Genomic DNA, 18,101 nt, shown 5'->3' with positions numbered 1-18,101 from the left:
CATCAGCTTCCCTGCAGCTACATTCTCAGGTGTGTTATTTGACATCCAAGGAGATTAATAGCAGATATTCATGGTCCTCAAACAAAGGACACCACTGGTTATGGTGACCTGTTTACCCTTTGACACAGGTCTGAAAATTGAAATGAGGATATGCGTGACGTTTAATGAATAATTTTATGTTCCCCAAAGGAATTGTTTCCCGCTTAGTCATTACATGAATTGCACTCATAGGCCTCTTAGGCAAGGTAGGTAAGTAAAGGCAAGATCATATGTATTGATTTTTGTATTCCTGTGGCCTTTAACGCAGATATTGTATGATAAAACAAGGTTACTGCCGTGACATTCATTGAGCATGTTTGCTCCCCACAGGAAGTAATGTGTCTTATTCTTGGGAAACATAACAACTTGGTACAGTCTTTATATTCTAGCTCCAAACTCATTCATGATGTGCAGCCTTCAGCACTGCACTACCTCTTCCTCTAGATAAACTCGGTCTTTTGCCTCCAGTTGTTGCTTTACGAAAGCGTAATTCAATCCATCCTGCTGTCGGCATACTGCTCCAACAGCTTCCTCAGCGTGTTGACCCTCTCCAACAAAAACAAACATATGAGCATCACACTTACTGCCTCTGAAATCATCTGCCTGCCCACACCCAGACTCTCAGACATGAACACGCCTCGCGCTCACTAAACCAAATGGCACTGATCACCACCTCAATCCACACTTCATATTACAGCCATCTGGACCTTAAACTGGAGGAGAGCTCCTCAGCAGGAGTTCTGCCATGGAAGCTTGCTGACAGCGTTGAACGCTGGGATCGATGCTGGACAGACATTTATGGATGATGTGTCAATACTACAAACAAGACCTCTCTATAGCCGACGATCATGCACTGAAATTAAGTTTTACAGAAGACAGCTGAGAGCATCCAAAGACTTTCATGACACCAGTGATAGACTTTTCAAGTCACACAGGGAGATAATAATTCAGCATGCAGCTTGAGGGCCCTCCATCACCCCTTTGAGTCCAAATTTTGGCTTCATCTCCAGCATCTAGCATGAGTCTTTATGCTAGCTCATGGTTTGATGTTTATGTGAGCTCCATCAGAGTTTCCCAAGAGAGTTTCCCTAAAACTAAGAGTCTGTCCCAAGAAATTCCATGAATACTAATGCTCTGATCTCTCGCCTCGTAAGCCCCCACTAATGCCCTTTCTGGAATATTCCTTGCCTTTGATAGGATTAGAGTTGTGTGTTTAGCAGGATAAAACGAATGAAGCACATAAAGTGCAAAGGCTGCATTTATGGGCCAGCCCTCACCAGAATTTAAAAGGCGGAAATATCAATTGAAGCCAGAGGAGTGGACTAAAGATCAATTTTAGCACTTCCCTTCGTAATGTAAATGACAGTGAGGGAGATGACATAAATCAGTCATGGAGAATGACTTCGTTATGGTGGCAGTATTAATCATTTGTAGGTCAAACATAAATTTATGCTTTTAACATAAACTTGGCATTCAAAGTCTGAATCTTTTGCATCCTCCTCGTGTAATTTAATGAGATAAAAGGCTGTTTCATCAAGCAAAGATATTAATGTATATGGTCTAAAATTAAGGCTCATTAATGGGAAGGAAGATATATATACTTAATGATGCTGTGCTGTGCAGTTTCTTCTTCCAGCTTCCATTAGAGTCCCATCCCCCTTTTTAACAAAAAAAAAATGAACTGCAAGCAGTGTTTTGTTTTTCTTTTTTTATAATTTCTATGACTTTGACCATCAGAGCTTATTTCAAAGTGGTTATTTGAATCAGCTGGCTGCAAGAAAACAAGTCAAGAGAGTGTAGAAACTAAAAATCTTCATTTTCGCTGTATGGCTGCACATTTCTGAGCAGCTCTTTTTGTTCCCCAAGAGCTTCGTACATTTTAAGAGCAATAAACTCATCCACGTCTCATTACCACTTTTTTCTGGTAAATACTATGAAAGCCCCCCGCTTGCTTATTTGGGCAGTTGTAGAGCTTCTCCTCTGGAGCACTTTGCGCTAATGAAAAGGTGTCATGTTAGCTCAGACCATGATGGATTGAACGAACACAACCTCCTGAGAGATCTCTGGCACGGCTCCTCATAGGGGGAGATTGCCACTGCCAGTCCGAAGAGAGGAAGCATGTGTCTGCCAGAAAAAAGGCCCAGAGATGTGATTGATGGCGCTGAACCACAACCTCCAGGCAAAGCTCAATCTGGATAAGCCGCTCGTTGTCCCGCTGGAATCTCCAATATCAACAATTTGCTGATGGAATTTGGACGAGTGAACATGATAATATCTCGGTCTCATTTACAGAGTGTTTTGGATTTTCTCCATGGCGCATGGTGGTGCAGAAAATTATATTTTTGCTTAGAAAAAAATCAGGTGTTCTGGGACAGATGAGACACTGTGGTGTAACAGCAGCAGTCATACTACCTGACTGTTATTGATAATCAAAGCAGGGATCCTTTGTGACCAGAGGCAACTTTTCGCCTTTCCAAACCCAAAGCATCCTAATTAGCTTCCCAGTGCTGTGACCAACTGGCTGTCTCACTGAAATCCCAGTGAAAATTTGGACTTGGCCTCCTCGCTGCTGCACACTGGCTCAGTCACTCCCTCCCCGGACAGAGCTTGCCAGAAAGAAGCTCTTTTTCCTCCCGCAAAACTTTGCAAATCAATGGAGAGCGCACATGATCCGCTATCAACTTTGACCAGCTGTTAAACATGAAGCAGTGAATGCTGAGGCCAACTGGAAAACAGAGTTTGGTTTAACACACACACACACACACACACACACAATATAAAAACGTGCATCTACATGGTGAAAGAAACAGACTGTGGACACAATGAGCTTGTGTGAATTTCCAGGAATAAGAGCATGTTCGGTATTTTCTATCACTTAGACGGAAAAACAGCTTTGCTTTATATTATTGGCCTTGGTCTCACCTCGCTTTCAAAGTTCAGTGTTTAAATGGTGCCATTTAGAAACTTGTAGAACTTGTATTTGGCCCTGACTTCCACCAGAACATTTAAAATCAGCTCTCATGTGTATCACAGACCTGCTCACACTGAAAAGAAGGCTGTTGCATGAATTAAACCTGACGCAAAGTAGACATATAATTCAGTGGCGTGCGTCCTTGTTTGGAGCTGAAAGCTCATCCATGACTCATGCCAGTGTGCCACATTAATCGCCAGGGTAATAGGAAGACAGGCCTATTGACCAGTAGTCCAATAGGACAGAGGGGCAGGACATACAAATCAAAGCTGTCCAGCCTCATATTGACCACAACGTCCACTGGAAGCGAGATTCATTTGCCGGATGAGGGAGGAAGGAGACGTGGGCAGAGAGCAGGAAGTCACAGGGATTTTGTTGAGCTCAGAATCTGCCAGACCTGCACAGAATTATGCTTGAATATGTAAAGGGCAAGACTCCAATTAGAAGATAGGGCTTTTTAATAATCCTTCACAGTGAACCAGATTTCAGTCTACAGATGAGCCAGCTTTTCGGCTGAGCGCCTTTCAGCTCATGCATGTCTATATAGGGTGGAGGTTCAGTGGCGCGGCAGGCTCGAGTGCCTGATAAGTGATGGAGGTGTCTGCGCTGCTGACCTGTTGATAGCTCGGGAATCAGAGCGCTCTTCTGTCTTTCTTGTCATTCTCCATTACGGACTGTCCAGCGGTGAAGACAAATGTAACGTCGAGGGCCGAGTTTACACACCGATAATGCTCAAAACGTCGAGGACCTTCACCAGAGCTGACCATTTATAAATGTTGCGCCTGTGATTTGCGCATCAAGTCTCTGCAATTTGAAAGACCTGATGAAAAAAGAGGCACACTGTATATGCACTCATACACAGCGGCCATCACTAACTGAGCTGGCGTATTCTGTATACTGCTGCCTGTTAAATCTCTCTCAGGCTGCCGTGTGACAGGAACAAGTGGCGAGCTTCCCCATTAGCGAATTGATCTTACAGTTGAAGCTCCATTCTTCTTCTCCTTTTGTGTAATGTGCCTTATCGGCAGCTGATACATCAGACGTGAATGGGCTTCAGTCACACGAGCAGATTTCTCTTTTGTAGCGCCTGTGGTTTTTTTCCCCCCCTCAACAAAGCAGCACGAGAGACGACGTTTATTGTTTCTGCAGTTCATTGAGGAAATCAGAGAACTGTGATGACTCTGCACTTTGCTGCCGAGTGAGAAGTTTCACAAGCAATCAATGAAATGGAGCTTTAGGAAAGAGTCGACCACGACGTGGTGAAGTGAATATTAGCACAGGAGGGCTGTGCTCCATCAGTGTGTTCAGCTGTTAATAGGCCGTTTTCACTCCAGACATTTCGACATGTCACAGAAAGGAAAGCACAGGTGTAAATAATACATTCACTGATGGCTGAATTCCAGTTAGCTGCTTCAGTTTCAGGGCCCTTGTATTCATTGTTATGGCTTACTGGAGCACTTAGATAGAACAGAGCCATCATTAAGGTCATCAGTTACCCCTGTTCGTTTGGTACAGTGACGGGTCACATTGTCTCCTGTGATGAAAGACAGAGGTCAGGAGTGTCACACAAATAGTAACGAGAAACTAACAAAATTAGATATTTGTGGTTTTGTTTCACACATTTGAAACATTTGTCTGCCATGACGCCGAACAGTGGAACACAGTTCATTACATTAAACATCATTTTCATTATTTTTCGTGTCATCATACATTTGCCATATTGTGACGTGAAAAATCCAATGATTCTTTTCACTCCTTGTAGCTTAATGAATTGATTGTTTTGTAAGTTTGCAGGCACTTTTTCCTGTGACATGGGACTGTTTATCTTACACATACTACACACACCTGAAACTACTCCTTGAATTGAATTGAAGAGCGCGAGCTCTGGATTTAATTATTTATTTTCCTGAGACTAACAGATGTACCAAACAAATCACGATTCATTTAAATATTTACAACATTAACCCTTCATATAATCAAGAACATGGGGATCACGTTTACCGGCCCAGTTGTTTAAGTGCAGGAGTGGGCTGTGACTGTCCCCTTGTGGGCAGAGTAGTGAACATTTTTTTTGTGTTTTTGGGCCATGTAGTCAGGAAGTCACAGATTCTGCTCTGCGAAAGTGCTTTTGAGCAAGACAGCTGAAAAATACAAGTCTGAAAGTATGTGAAGCAAATATTATTTCTTGGTTAAATGTCATCAGAACTTAAACTTTATTTATGTAAAACATCAGAATTACAATCTGAATCAGTGGCCTATATAAATGGGATGCTGAGTATGTTGGAGTGTTATTACACGTTATTTGACTGTTTAAATGGCCAAAATTAAGTTTGATTTCGTGGCTCTCAAGCAAAAAGCCATGCGTCAGTGACAGTGAGCACAAGCAGTGAATCATCATATTAATGTAAAGTTTGCCCCTAACAGACACCTCCTCACCCTCACGACATCAGGCTGACTGATGGAGAACGTGCACCACCTTTGCTCCAGTAAAGAGGATGGGTGGAGGACAGACGGTGTCACACACAGGAGCAGCTTCATCACTGACAGCATGTTACAGGTCTGTGAGGCAGACAGCGGGGAGGAGCGCCGGGGCGAGCCGACAGCAGCCCATCACCAGTAAGCATTGATCATCCTTTACCGTTTTTCCGTCTCTGCTCTGGAAGGACTAAACGGCGTCGTTAGCGTGTTTTTACAGCGTGCTTACTGGCGTTTATTTCCCGCCGTCGTTGCTGTCGCGTTGTCGGCCTGTGGCGATGACAGCGGTGCGTTTACTGCGCCTTCGCCGCCGCTTTGACGCCACAGGCTGCGGACAGGCTGCGCGGTGAATGGTGACCAGCTGGATCCGCTCATTTTATGAGACGATTCAGTCAAACAAATAAGTAAACCAGCTGATATAATGATCTACAGAGGCCTGGCTGTGAACAGCTAACTCAGTGTCAGCGCATCAATACATTGTCAGCGTCCAGTTTAAAGGGAAGCCCGTTGGGCTCGGTTCAATAACTCACACTGACCGGTGATTAAACCGTGGTGAGGCTTCAGATACGGATCTGACTGTTCTGCAATTGTACTACAAGAGGTATTGACTAATAGATAGACAGATCCCACTAAAGAGCTACTTAATAACCACAGAGCCTTTTGTGTATCAGGCAGAGCAAAGCTTTATTTATAGTGTGCCAGGCTAATAAAAGGATGCATGTCCATCACTTCTCTCGTGTCCTCCTGCCTCTCTTCATGCCTCATAGGTGACTGGAGCTGGTTTGGATGGTGTCCTTGACCCGATCAGAGATGCTGCTTTCAGATGCTCATGGAGAAATGTGTAGGAGACTGAAAACTGACGGTGCCACTCAAACTACTCTGTGAAGGACAGAAGTAATTGGTCTGCATCAAGGCTGTGTGCTGTTCTGTAGGTACAATGTGTTGGTGTTGGATGAGAAATCGCCTGGTCAAATGTACAGAATCGAACAGCTCGGTGTTCATTTTTGGCCTGCAGTTAATGATCATTTTCCTCAGCAACAACAAGCCAAAACTCTAAGATAGACAGTTTATTATCACATAAGACAGAAAAAGCAGGATGTTTAGTTTTAGTAGCTTTGAATTTTACACCTAATGACTTTGCCAGCTGTAAAACATGTTAAATACAATGTGTTTTCATTATGATCTGTATGTGTGGTTGGTGTTCATACGCTTGAGTCAGCCCGACCCCTTCTTACCTGCTCCCACATCCAAATTATTGTGTTTTGTTGTTAAAGCAGTTGAACTGGGGTCTACTGTAATTGACCCCAAACTTAAGTAGTATGACTATTTAAGATGGCATAGTGTACATTTTTTGTGTTACGTATCATGTATTTGTTCATGAGCGCATCACATATGACATCTAAAGTGGGAAATATTTAAATGTCAACGGAAGTCAAGGATTAGATGATTAATCGACTGTCAAAACACTTTCTCTTCATTTCATTTGTTCTAGTTCTAATTCTTTTATATCATTAAACAGTGGGTGTAATGTAAAGAAGAAAGACAAAATAGTGTCCAAATTATCACAGAGGTTTCTGTGCAAAGTGAAAAACAACTGGGTCAGCACACGTTCAGTCCCTCAGTGAGTCTCACAGCCTCCTCTGATTCACTCTGGGTTTCTTTTCCCTTTCTGAAGACGCGTCCAGCCGGGAAGTGAGGGAGCCCTGAGGCAGAGCTATGGGCTGCGGGGGGAGCAGGACTGACGCTCTGGAGCCTCGATACCTGGAGAGCTGGACCAAGGAGACGGAGTCGACGTGGCTGACCAGCACGGACACTGAGATCCCCCTGTCGTCCATCCAGAGCATCCCCTCAGAGGGCTCTGAGGCCGGCTTCACCTCTGAGAAAACAGCCAGCCCGGGTAAGAAGAATGAATCACGGCTGAGTGGATTGCTGACTGAACACTTCATCGATCTGCTAACAGGAACAGACAGTAATTTAACTGCCAAACAAATGAATAATACGTTTATGGTTGGATAGATTAGTGCTTAATTAGATTCCCACTTTGAAATACAGTGTATTTGCAATTTCAATCAAATTTCCCTCTTTTTAAATGTCTGTATGACATGGATTTTTTATCGATCTTTGCACCAAATCCACATCCATCATTTGTAATTGCTACATTAGGAGTGTTGCATTAGCAGAAAGTCAGTTTTTTGTTCAGTTTTATTTGCTTTTATTCACGCTGAGCATGTAGAGTTCAGGCTTTGGGTCATCTGCTGTAAGTAATTTGGCAGGATTAGCAAAGAGTGGCACTTTCTTTACACTCCTAACATCAAAGTGAAGCGTGACAGCTACAGTGTACAGCATGTGTTGGTATATCTGCTTTTCCCTGTTGGAGAAAAAAACCCACAAGTGTTACACATTTTGGAGGCATGATTCAAAGAAGAATCCATTATGCACAAGGAAAATTGAGCTGGAAAACAGAAAACGGAGTGGGTGTCCTCACGCTGTAGCGACGGACTGTGAACGACACGAGGACACTTTAGATGCTTTGTTCTTCTTTTATGCTGTTAGTCACTACCTACAGCTCCAAAAAACAGACTGACCTGACCATAATTCTGTTCTTTGTTAATTTGTCGGTTGCACTGAATTGTGGGTGTGTTTTCTTTGAAGCCGGGAGGACATGAATCAGGAAATGGGCGTAATAGGCTGCATCAAACGCCACTGCGCTCAAACACGACTTGGCTCTCATGGCAACACATACAGCTGTTTGTGAATGCAGGCCGAGGAGCCTTGATGTCATTGTGAAGACAAACTCAGCGACGCTCTGCTCCGTAGAGATAAAACAGATCCGGAATTGGGCAAATTAATTAGCAAACATTGCTTCCACCACAGTGCAGCATGCACGTGTGGGATTCACACATAAACAAGGAGGACGCAGTCTATGCATTTTAAAGACATCAAGGTACTGTGTGCACAGACTGCAGGTGTGTGGAAGTCCGTGTTGAGGATTCACCCCCACATCCAGCTCTCAGCTCTTAGACCTTTTGCTTTGAGAGCAACAAAGCTGAGTTTTTCTTTTGTTCCAGTTCCAGATTTCTTTGAGGACGGCCTCCCTCTACCCGCTCAGGCTTACCTGAAGGTCTGCTCGGCCGTGTCTGAAGCCAGCCTGAATGACGTGAAGCCCAGCAGTCCCCCTGCAATACTGGGCTCTCCGACCAGGGAGGCGGGGTTACCCTCATCTGGCACCACAGTGCAGCGCAGAAGTGTTCTACACACCGAGGAGATTGTAAGAGTCTCTTTAATTAGTCCGGTTTAGAATATCAAAGCGCCCCTTCCTTTCTTTTCTGTTCATTTATTCAAAGTAATGAGTTGTGGGAATCAAACCATCTTTGACATTGCTTTCATGTCTTGCTCCTACGTTACACTAATTGATTCGCCGACTGTCCAAAAATTATCATCTTAGATTTTGCAAGACCCAACTAGATATATTTCCACATTAATGAAGGTATTTTTTTTTATTCATTCTTCATCACTATCAGACAAAATGGCAGGACAATCGCATGTCGACCAAGCAGGTGACCATCACGGTGACGCAGAGCATCCATCAAGTGGACAAGAAGGGGAAGGTGAGGAAGTCCCTCACCACCTACGAGGTAATGAAGCCTGTGGAAAGCCTCAAACAGGTGGCCACACAAAACACTTGAGCGCAGGGGAGGCTGGAAGAAGCCAAAGACAAACGAAGACAACTGTGAAATGTCAGCTGGTAAAAGTGAATTATTCCAGTATTATTTCAGAAATATTTTAGTTTTGTTATGTGACATTGATACAGAACGTGTACTTGCTGCTGTGCTACAATCAGAATGGCTCAGGAAAGTGAACTTGATTGGGATGATTGCACTACTTACAGTGAAGCCTGGACATGCAGGGGTTTGTGATGACAATGTAAAGAACTGTCTTACTACATCGTGTTGTTTGGCGCAATACAGTGTTAAATTTTCTTATCTGGTCCTTCGTGTTTTCTAATGCCTATTAAAAACGTTGATTGTCCTTGTTTTTAATGACTTCATAAAAGCTGCATATCTCAGACATCAGGTTCATCACTTTTAATGGGATCAGTGTGTTGGCACTTTGAAGAACTGCAGCGACAAATAAAACTTTTCTGGGATCATCACACAGTATATCCGTCATATGTAGCATGTAGAAGCTTCTCTGCTGCAGAGTTACTAAGTGCTCCTCGGGGATCGGTGGCTGTAACAGCAGTTCTGAGGTCAGCTTTGCGTTAAAAGCGCGTGGATCTGTTTTTGATGGTCGTAATGTATTTGGCCCGATCTGAACGATGGCTCTTCCTTCTCCATCCACTCCTCCGCACAGAAGTCTGGGAAGAAGAAACCGATTTCTCTTTGTGCCGACTCAGCAGAATCTGGAGAGAGGGGAGATAAAAAAAAATATGATTTAGTACATTTGCTCCCTTGTCAGCACACTAAGCATAAATCTTTAAGATTGCATGGAATGGGCAACTAAAGTATGAGGTTTCTAAATTTACAGCTTTGTCTGAAGTCTCTCCTGTTCGCTCGTTTCACACTCACAAAAAACAGCACAGCACCAGTACAGCGCACTATCCAGTGAAAAGGGAACCATTTGGACACAGCCTAGGTGATCTCTTAATACTGCCTTAATATTTTTCAGCAAATGCACCAAGATTTATTCAAATATTTCGCAACATAACTTTCCTAGAGAATAAATTTCGAGCTATTTGAGTTTCTAAATCTGCAGCAGACAGCCCATGTGATAATGTACAGGTTTAAGACACATAGAAATCCACGACACTCAGCACGCTGCCTACCTGAGCCATGGGTCGTGTTTCGTGTGTCCGTGAGTCCAAACTGGGCCCTGATGGAAGCAGGCGAGGTGTATCTGGCTCTGAACACTTTGGTCGGTCCCATCAGTTCTCTCCAGTGACATATGGCGTCCTCTCTGGCTAAAACGTACGCTCGCATCGGACCACTGGGGGGAAAGAATTCAACAATATAACCAATCAAGCGTATTCTGCTCTGTGTGGCTGTTACAGACATTTCATTTTAAACACGGGACACTTTCTAACACTGAACTGACAGTTCTGATGATGATGACTGCAGACACCTTTTGGTAATGCGGTGGGGGCGTGCAGAGCTCTTGTGAGCAGGCTACAAGATGATTTTCAGACAATTGGTTCAGGGAGTGCTGTGCTAAACATGGCAGTCCGCTGACAATTGAGACTCCTGTTGTGAACGTTTCAGAAAATGATTAATTGGTGAGCAGCAAAGAGGAGCGGCAGGTGGGTTATGCAGTATGGAAATTTCTCCATTATTCCATTTCAAGAAAACAGAAACTGTCCAAATGCATCAAAGCATCAGTGGTGGTTTGGGAACATCTACGCTGGCTTACCTGGACATGAATTCAACAAGCCTTTGGTAGAAGAATCGCCCTGAGAAGCAAAGCAAAAGCAGGTTAAACAGACATTTCAACATAAACGTTATCATTATCAGAAATCATTTTCAGTTATCCTGCTTCAGAGTCAGCAGAACTTTGCTCATTTACATAAATGTGAACAGCAGCTGTGGCCTCACCTGCATGTTCAGCATAAAACCTCTCTGAGTCCTGTCTCGTCCACACGAGATCTTTGCATCTAACGATCGCAAAGTTGTTATCCAGGATTCTCTGGTGAAGAGCCTGAAACACAGAAAAACATCGAAATATGTTTGGATCTACACTACATGTGTGCAGATTTCTTTCAAAAAACAGGAGCGTGGTATTTTTAAGAATATTATAGCATCTACTGTATTAGACCTACCGGAGGGATGATACTTACAACCAGTATTCTGATATAAAAGGTCATTCTTCAGCACAGATGGCAACAGAGGTAAACTGCTCCTATTTATTCTGCTGTGAAATGGGACCTTTCACTGATGGAATATTTCATGGCTGACACAGCTTTCAGGTCTTTGAGGCCGCGGGGCTTGTAAATCTATCAGGACAGCAAATGGAGCTTCACCTGTACTGTTTGAATTAAAGAGCGAGTGCAGCAGCTTTAGGCCGTGTCAATGAACAGGTCTCTCCTTTATTAATTACTTTATTTCACAGTGAGCTACAGGTAAAATATGAATAAAGATAAAGACAATCAACTGTTTTATATATTCCACAGTCTAGATCTTATGGCACTACTAAATTGGGACATGATGTGTAAGGGAGTATCAGGGACATAATCAGTGAACATTTTGAATTAACCAGATACACTAAGCTGCATCCGGAATGTGGCATTATATGAAACTGACCAAGAAGCAACGTGAGCTATGAGAAAATAATGATCCTCGCCATTCACCTTGTTGTGCATTGTGTATATTTAGGATTTTTGATGTGTATATTGATCAAAATAATTGGACAATATGGGTGGCATTTATACTGAGTGGACTGTTGGTGGTGTTCAAACCGCTGAAGCAGTGCACTTGAATATGTTTGGAGACGGTCATATTATCTATGCTAACACTCAGCTCACCTCTAACATCACAGGATGAGCCACAGCATCCGGTTTGATGACCGCCAGGGTGAGCTGCAGCACTTTGGACAGACTGCGAGCTGTCAGCAACATCGTCTGCAGAAAAGACACAAATCACAGTTAGCTGCGGAAGTGTCAGCTAGCCAATAGCTTTAGCTGATTTTCGACCGTGAAACTGAAAAAAGCCAAATAAATGCAGTGTAAACATAAGCCGAAAAAAATGCGACCTTCAGGAATGAAGTAACTACAATGTTAAAGCTTATATTTCCTACAGCTTCAGTTACAGATACAGACCTCAGTTTCTAAGCCTCTGGTCACTTTGAACAGGAGACGCGCGCCGCCATACTGCCGCGAATATGAAGCCGTTTCTTTAATATGAAGCCTCCTTTTCGTGTCCGCACGTACATAACATTTTAATGTGGTTTATGTAACCATATACTGGAATATTCACGTGATTTTACACGTTAAACGGGCGAATATTCGCTGAATGACTCTTCGCACAGCTCAGTCCGCTTGTAAATACCGTCCCCAGAAACTGGAGCAGCACATTCGGTTCCCACTGCCGGAGTGACACCAGGTAAAAACTCACAAACTCGTGACAAAATATTTAGTTGTATTTCACAGCTCGGTTAATATTTGTAAAAGTTAAAACATATTTTTTTAATTCAGACATCCAGTTTGAAGAGTTGTCCATGTGACCAGGAGTGCAGCTCTTGAGCCTCTGTGATTAGAAAGAAGCCCTTTTTTTTTTTTTGCTGTGCGTTATGTATGTTTAAAGTAACTGAATCAGATATTCTGGTGACTCACCAGGTTGACACACATGTAATGCACTTATAATGCATCAGAAACTACACTAGTTGTGAGATTTGGTCCTACTCAAATCTTTTGGGACATAATCTCTTTATAGTAGAAATAAAGCAGACTGTGTTTCTGGTTTCCTTGCTCCACAGGGAACAGGTCACTACAAAACAACACAATTGGAGCCAAGTGGGATTCCGTGAATCGCACAATGGCACTGCAGCAAAATAGATTCCATCCATATGAGTGCTTGAATTTCAGCCCTCAATCTAAATGACACAGTCCCTCTTCACTGTACTGGCCTGCAGCCCACCTTTGCAATGTCACACTTCATAAAAGAAATACTCAGATATTAAAAAAGAAATCTATTTGGAATCTGTTAAAAAAAAAAAAAAAAAGTTTACCTACAAATGTTCTTTGTTTTTACTATTCCTGTTCAATAAACCAATAAATTAATCAGTTATTTTGTATTAGTCCATCCGTGGTCAGGCCTCCATCATTAACAGGATGCCCCGTGTGTTTGTTCCTCTCACTGACACATCACAATCACAATGATACATATTTATGTGTGTGTGTGTGTATCAGGATGTTGAAATGGGTTTTTTGCATTTTGCCAATAAAGCTTTATCAAATGTTGAAGTAAAACTGGCCCCCTGTCATCAAACAGATTTCTTTCTTTCTTCCAATGAACCAATTTAAAAAATATGTCTCACTTCATGAACTATGAATCATGCAAAAAGTTAATTGTTCTTTTCTTATATTCTCTTTAAATATCAAATCCTAGAAAAGAATCACAATGTTCTCAGATCGTCTCATTGGAGCTTTAAGGTGAATTTCCCCAGAGCTTCAGAGCCGTACCTTCATGAAGCATGAAGCTTGTCTAAATGACACATCTTTAAATCATGAAACTGTAAAGTTGAGATTATTGAATAGATGCTCATGAGTAGCTGATATGACAGCGACAAGCAGGGACTGGAGCGAGAGAGATTTTCGTCTGTGGAATTTCATCAATGTGGGAGATCAGACATACAGTATGAGTTACAAACACGGAGCACATTCCAGCAATGCAAAATGGCCACACCCTTGAAAAGAGGAGGTTGTGTGTGTGTGTGTGTGTGTGTGTGTGTGTGTGTGTGTGTGTATGTGTGTGTGTGTGTGTGTGTGTGTGTGTGTGTGTGTGTGTGTGTGTGTGTGTGTGTGTGTGTGCGTGCGTGCGTCACTGTGGGGTTTGACATTCAGAGAGAATAGGAGGGAAGAAAGGGGGGATGGATGTCCCACATAGGTTTCTCCCACCTGCCCATGTCATGTGACTTGGGGTGACACCACAGCTGTTACCACCCATGAGGGGGATGGAGAGGACAGGAGGAGGTGTTGGGTGGGTGAGGGGTTGAATGAAGCAATTTTTTTTTCAGGATATAGCAGAAAAAAAAACACGTACCTACAGACCTTATAGTAAGTCTTGTATTATTATGTATTATTATAGGAGGACATACTCAGATGCTTTACTGAAGTACCTCCACTAAAATCTAAAAATATTCCATTGTAAGTAAAGTCCTGTCGTCAGAATCCTACTCAGTACTATCAGCTAAATATACTTGAAATATTAAACCTAACAATTAGTTTTGTATGACTTACATTTTATAATAAATCCCATATTAATGCTGATGCAGCTCTGTGTACGGAGTATTTTACTGTTGAAGCTGGATGAGGCTTTGTTTTAATGACTTTATATACAGTCAGGTCGTTAACTTCCTGCCCAGCCAAAGAAATAGTATATGGATGTAAATAATGAGACCATCTGGGTAATATTTGCAGTATATTTAGTGGACTGGTGGTGGTTGTGTATGTGTATTTATTGCTGTTTTGCAGAAAAAAAGGATGTTGCAGAGTATTTATCTCATATTTCTTTTGAGAAGGATGAAGCCAATCTAACATTCTTCTCCTGCAATAAAACCTTTGGCCCTTTCTAACTTCGACTTTGCTCTCATCTTTGCATTTGTTATTCATAATAAAACAGGAGAAGTGTTGCGAGTAAATGTCTCTTTGGTTGAACTGCTGACAGCTCATACACATCTGAAACATGACAAGGAGCTTCAATTACATACTGTGTTTTTGTAAGTGGTTGCAAGTCCAACAGGTTGGGATCCGCTGTTTAAATCTACAATGAATAGTGTTTTATAAACTTTTTATGTATGATTTAATTCTGAAAAGCAACTACTAACTACTCCTGTCAGAAAAATGTAGCGGAGTAGAAGTATCAATAGGCATAAAGTGGAGGTACTCTGGTAAAGGTTAGTTCAGTACTTGGTAAATGTACTTAGTTACACTCCACCAGTGACTCTGGTTTTATGTAATTTGATGGATGACCTGTGGGGGATGAGGTATGAAGGTGATGGTTTGTGGCTGTGAAGTCAAGTCAAAAGTGAATGTTGCAGCTCTGTAATGTAGCTCCTATCTACTGATGTACATGAGTGACGGAGGTCAACAGATGGTGGTGAAGATTTTGACTCCAGTTACTCACTGACTGCTTCAGACAGATGCCAATTGTCTTGTCAGAGCTGACCCAGGACATGCGGGATGCAGATAACAACAAGCACGTTGAATCACAAGATATAATCGAGCCCAGATTACATCGTGTGTCATCACAGAAACGAGTCTGACTCATCAGTTCAGAGAATTCACAGCAAAAAAGAGCAAGTATCAACCTGTGTAGTTCAGGGGATGTTGTGTTTTGGGCCCTTTTTGCCTTAATTAGAGCCGAGAGATGATGAGACTCAAAATATTTAGGAACTCAAATGTTCATTGTCTTGGTTAGTGCCCACTTTCTCTTCTGATGATGTGAATATCTCCATAGTTTGAAGAATGGTGGAACACATCATTTGAATGCATTTGAGGGCTCAGATGATGTGTCGTTTTAACAGAACAAACAGGTCTCAGGATGGACGACAGACAAAGCGGCCCACCGTTGATCTCTGCTGACTCTTGCTTTAAACATCCTCAGCTGGGCGGCTGATTCAGCTGATCCCCCCCGCTCTCTGCCCACCATGAAGCCCACCGTCACCCCTGTTGCTGCTGCTGCTGCTGCTGCTGTTGCTGCTGCTGCTGCTGCTGCCTCTCCTGCAGTTGTCGTTCCCTTTTGGTGGGGAGTCAGGCAGCTGACTGACGACCCCCACGGCCACTTTTGGTGTCCATAGGCTACTCGGCATACATTCATGCACCAGGAGCCACAGCAGAGGATCACGTGAAAACATGTTCACATAAGAAATATGTTCTGTCATCAATATGTACATGATGGCAGAGAAGCATCTGAGGCAAATAAAACTCAAAAAAGCGTCTCCAACATACATTTGCATGAGCACAAGTAGGACTAAGAAATTAGGCAATGCCCCCTAAACTGACATCTTAGTTAGACACTCTGAACTTCGAATCTGTGTTCCTCATAATTGGTGCCAAATTTAATAATTACGTTCGGGAAACTTTCTCTATTATATTGCATAATACATTAAAACAGTGTTACAATTGTAAATCTAAGCTGTTGTCCTTGTTTGTGGGACTGTGAAGCTCTACGAGACGGGCTTCTCATGCTAGATTTTTAATTGGGCTTTCACATGAACAGCCACAGCACACATTTTAAAGAGATTTTCACCTGATTTGTGAGAAAATAATACATACTGTTTACTCTGGTGTACACCTATCCACCACATTGCAGCTCACCTGTCAACAGGTCACCCAGAGGCCGCCTGGCTGTTATAACAGGGCCAATTAAAGGGGGGGGACACAGGCCCCGACATAACACCCAGAACCCTTTTATGTCCTGATTGTTTGATTGGTGAGAAAAGTAAGGGATGTGTTTCCTGTCGTGACACCTCTTGGGGCTTTAGCAACAGACCACAGCCTAATTAGGGTGCCATACCTCAACCCATATGAATGAAACTTAAATATAATCAAGAGTGACCACCTTTTGCTTGTTTTAATTCACTGATGTGATCAGTGGGGTCTAAATTGCTGTGGTTTTTTGAGTTAGGATGATTGTTTCTGGTGAAAACAACGTCAAATTGTGGGTGAGATTGTAGCCAAACTTCTTCTTAATCAGCTTCTTAATCATAAGGCCTGAACTGTATCACTGGAATGAGTTCATTCTCTGATCTAATGACCTCAAAGCATCCGTCTAAATCCTCCTGCCCCCTCTGTGGATCGCGGGAGCGGTCTGCCTTCACCTCTCCATCACCTGTTCTCTCTTTTAGCCTAAATGCTTGTGACCTTTGACCTTCCTGCTCCACACGGGACCAGGCTCCCTGCAACAGCTGTGTCAACCTCAGGCCTGGCAACTGGTGTGCCCAGGGAAGGACACAGAGTGGCATTAATGTCAGACCATGTAATGAGTCAGCAACATGGCACCGTCCGGTCTCCGTCAGGATCAAGCGGTTCATTTTTACGTGTAGGTTTCTCATTGAAGCATCCTTCACCGGTTTAAAGATTTTAGGTTTTACTTTCTCATGCTGTGGGATTTTTTTCTTCTTGCATATCTTCGTCCACTGTGTCAGTACACATGACACCTAAAAGCTAAAGTATTTTTTCATTTTTATTCACTGTTACAAACTTTGTGAATAAGTTTAGCTGTTATTTGTGAACTTCAAGATACATTTTCAGAATGTTTGCAGAATAATCTAAAAAAAAATCAGATTTAAATCAGAATTAATGTAATGTAAATGTAAGGTTAGCTCTCTGCCTCCTGCAGAGTTTCCTTTGTAAAACAGGGGGTTAGTCTGTGAGGTTGTCCCATCCTGTGCATGTGCGGGACCTGGTCTGGTGTCAGCTGCCAGTTTATTTATACCAATAGAAATCCATGCTATCCACTGTTAAAGAAACTGCTCTGGGGACTGACCCCAGGCCTATCTTCTACCTGCTGTCCAGAGGGAAATTGCTTCCTCCTGCCAAGAGAAGCGTGTTGTGACCTCCCCAGAAGCAGTGGGACACTGGCAGCAGGGTGGATGGGTATGACAGAGGGGAACAAAGTGATTAGCAAACGGGGGCCCCGGTATGTGAACACGGGTTAAAAATAACCTTGCTGACCCAATTCGTAGATAACATGCAACACAAGCGCTGAACTCCTGCGCTGTCTTCTTCCCATTTTTGCTTAATTGTTCTTCAAAAGCAGTGAAATCTCACACTGAATCTCACTCTCACATCAGATCATCATCATGATTTGCGAGGGGTTTTTTTATGGGATTCGTAGAATCTATAAATGATCACCAGAGTGACTGGGATGGATGGGCTGGAACTCCAATAAATCAAACAGAAGAG

At 42.8% G+C, this 18,101-nt stretch overlaps 2 protein-coding genes across 5 annotated transcripts; one reads left to right on the top strand and one right to left on the bottom strand.

Annotated features, from left to right (window-relative positions):
• Positions 1–5,438: 5,438 nt before the first annotated feature.
• Positions 5,439–9,471, top strand: baalcb (BAALC binder of MAP3K1 and KLF4 b). Of its 2 annotated transcripts, none has more exons than XM_076755481.1 (5): positions 5,439–5,626; positions 6,253–6,413; positions 7,161–7,382; positions 8,554–8,753; positions 9,007–9,471. In XM_076755481.1, exons 3-5 carry the CDS (start codon positions 7,202–7,204, stop codon positions 9,169–9,171), a joined length of 546 nt encoding a protein of 181 aa, XP_076611596.1. In that variant the 5' UTR covers positions 5,439–5,626; positions 6,253–6,413; positions 7,161–7,201; the 3' UTR covers positions 9,172–9,471. The 2 variants fall into 2 exon arrangements, with proteins under 2 accessions (XP_076611596.1, XP_076611597.1); XM_076755482.1 differs by having other exon boundaries at positions 5,490–5,626; positions 6,253–6,417.
• An 84-nt stretch (positions 9,472–9,555) lies between these two features.
• On the bottom strand, positions 9,556–12,529 carry nme6 (NME/NM23 nucleoside diphosphate kinase 6). 3 transcript variants are annotated; one of them, XM_076755478.1, is made up of 6 exons: positions 12,294–12,529; positions 12,000–12,095; positions 11,074–11,176; positions 10,892–10,931; positions 10,311–10,471; positions 9,556–9,887 (listed from the first exon to the last, which is right to left on the bottom strand). In XM_076755478.1, exons 2-6 carry the CDS (start codon positions 12,090–12,092, stop codon positions 9,736–9,738), a joined length of 549 nt encoding a protein of 182 aa, XP_076611593.1. In that variant the 5' UTR covers positions 12,093–12,095; positions 12,294–12,529; the 3' UTR covers positions 9,556–9,735. The 3 variants fall into 3 exon arrangements, with proteins under 3 accessions (XP_076611593.1, XP_076611594.1, XP_076611595.1); XM_076755479.1 differs by having other exon boundaries at positions 12,245–12,497; XM_076755480.1 differs by lacking the exons at positions 12,000–12,095; positions 12,294–12,529 and adding an exon at positions 11,316–11,449.
• Positions 12,530–18,101: the final 5,572 nt, after the last annotated feature.

Source organism: Chaetodon auriga, chromosome 18 (genome assembly GCF_051107435.1).
Source record: "Chaetodon auriga isolate fChaAug3 chromosome 18, fChaAug3.hap1, whole genome shotgun sequence".
NCBI classification, from domain to species: domain Eukaryota; kingdom Metazoa; phylum Chordata; class Actinopteri; order Chaetodontiformes; family Chaetodontidae; genus Chaetodon; species Chaetodon auriga.
This window is presented reverse-complemented; position numbering and strand designations above follow the sequence as displayed.

Excerpts from the sequence above, each read along its gene's own strand:
- baalcb (XM_076755481.1), top strand. The coding sequence starts at position 7,202 with ATGGGCTGCGGGGGGAGCAGGACTGACGCTCTGGAGCCTCGATACCTG. Across the intron at positions 7,383-8,553 it reads TGAGAAAACAGCCAGCCCGG|TTCCAGATTTCTTTGAGGAC; the intron begins GTAAGAAGAATG and ends CTTTTGTTCCAG. Across the intron at positions 8,754-9,006 it reads TTCTACACACCGAGGAGATT|ACAAAATGGCAGGACAATCG; the intron begins GTAAGAGTCTCT and ends CATCACTATCAG.
- nme6 (XM_076755478.1), bottom strand. The coding sequence starts at position 12,092 with ATGTTGCTGACAGCTCGCAGTCTGTCCAAAGTGCTGCAGCTCACCCTG. Across the intron at positions 11,177-11,999 it reads CTCATCCTGTGATGTTAGAG|GCTCTTCACCAGAGAATCCT; the intron begins GTGAGCTGAGTG and ends TCTGTGTTTCAG. Across the intron at positions 9,888-10,310 it reads AAACACGACCCATGGCTCAG|ATTCTGCTGAGTCGGCACAA; the intron begins GTAGGCAGCGTG and ends CCCTCTCTCCAG.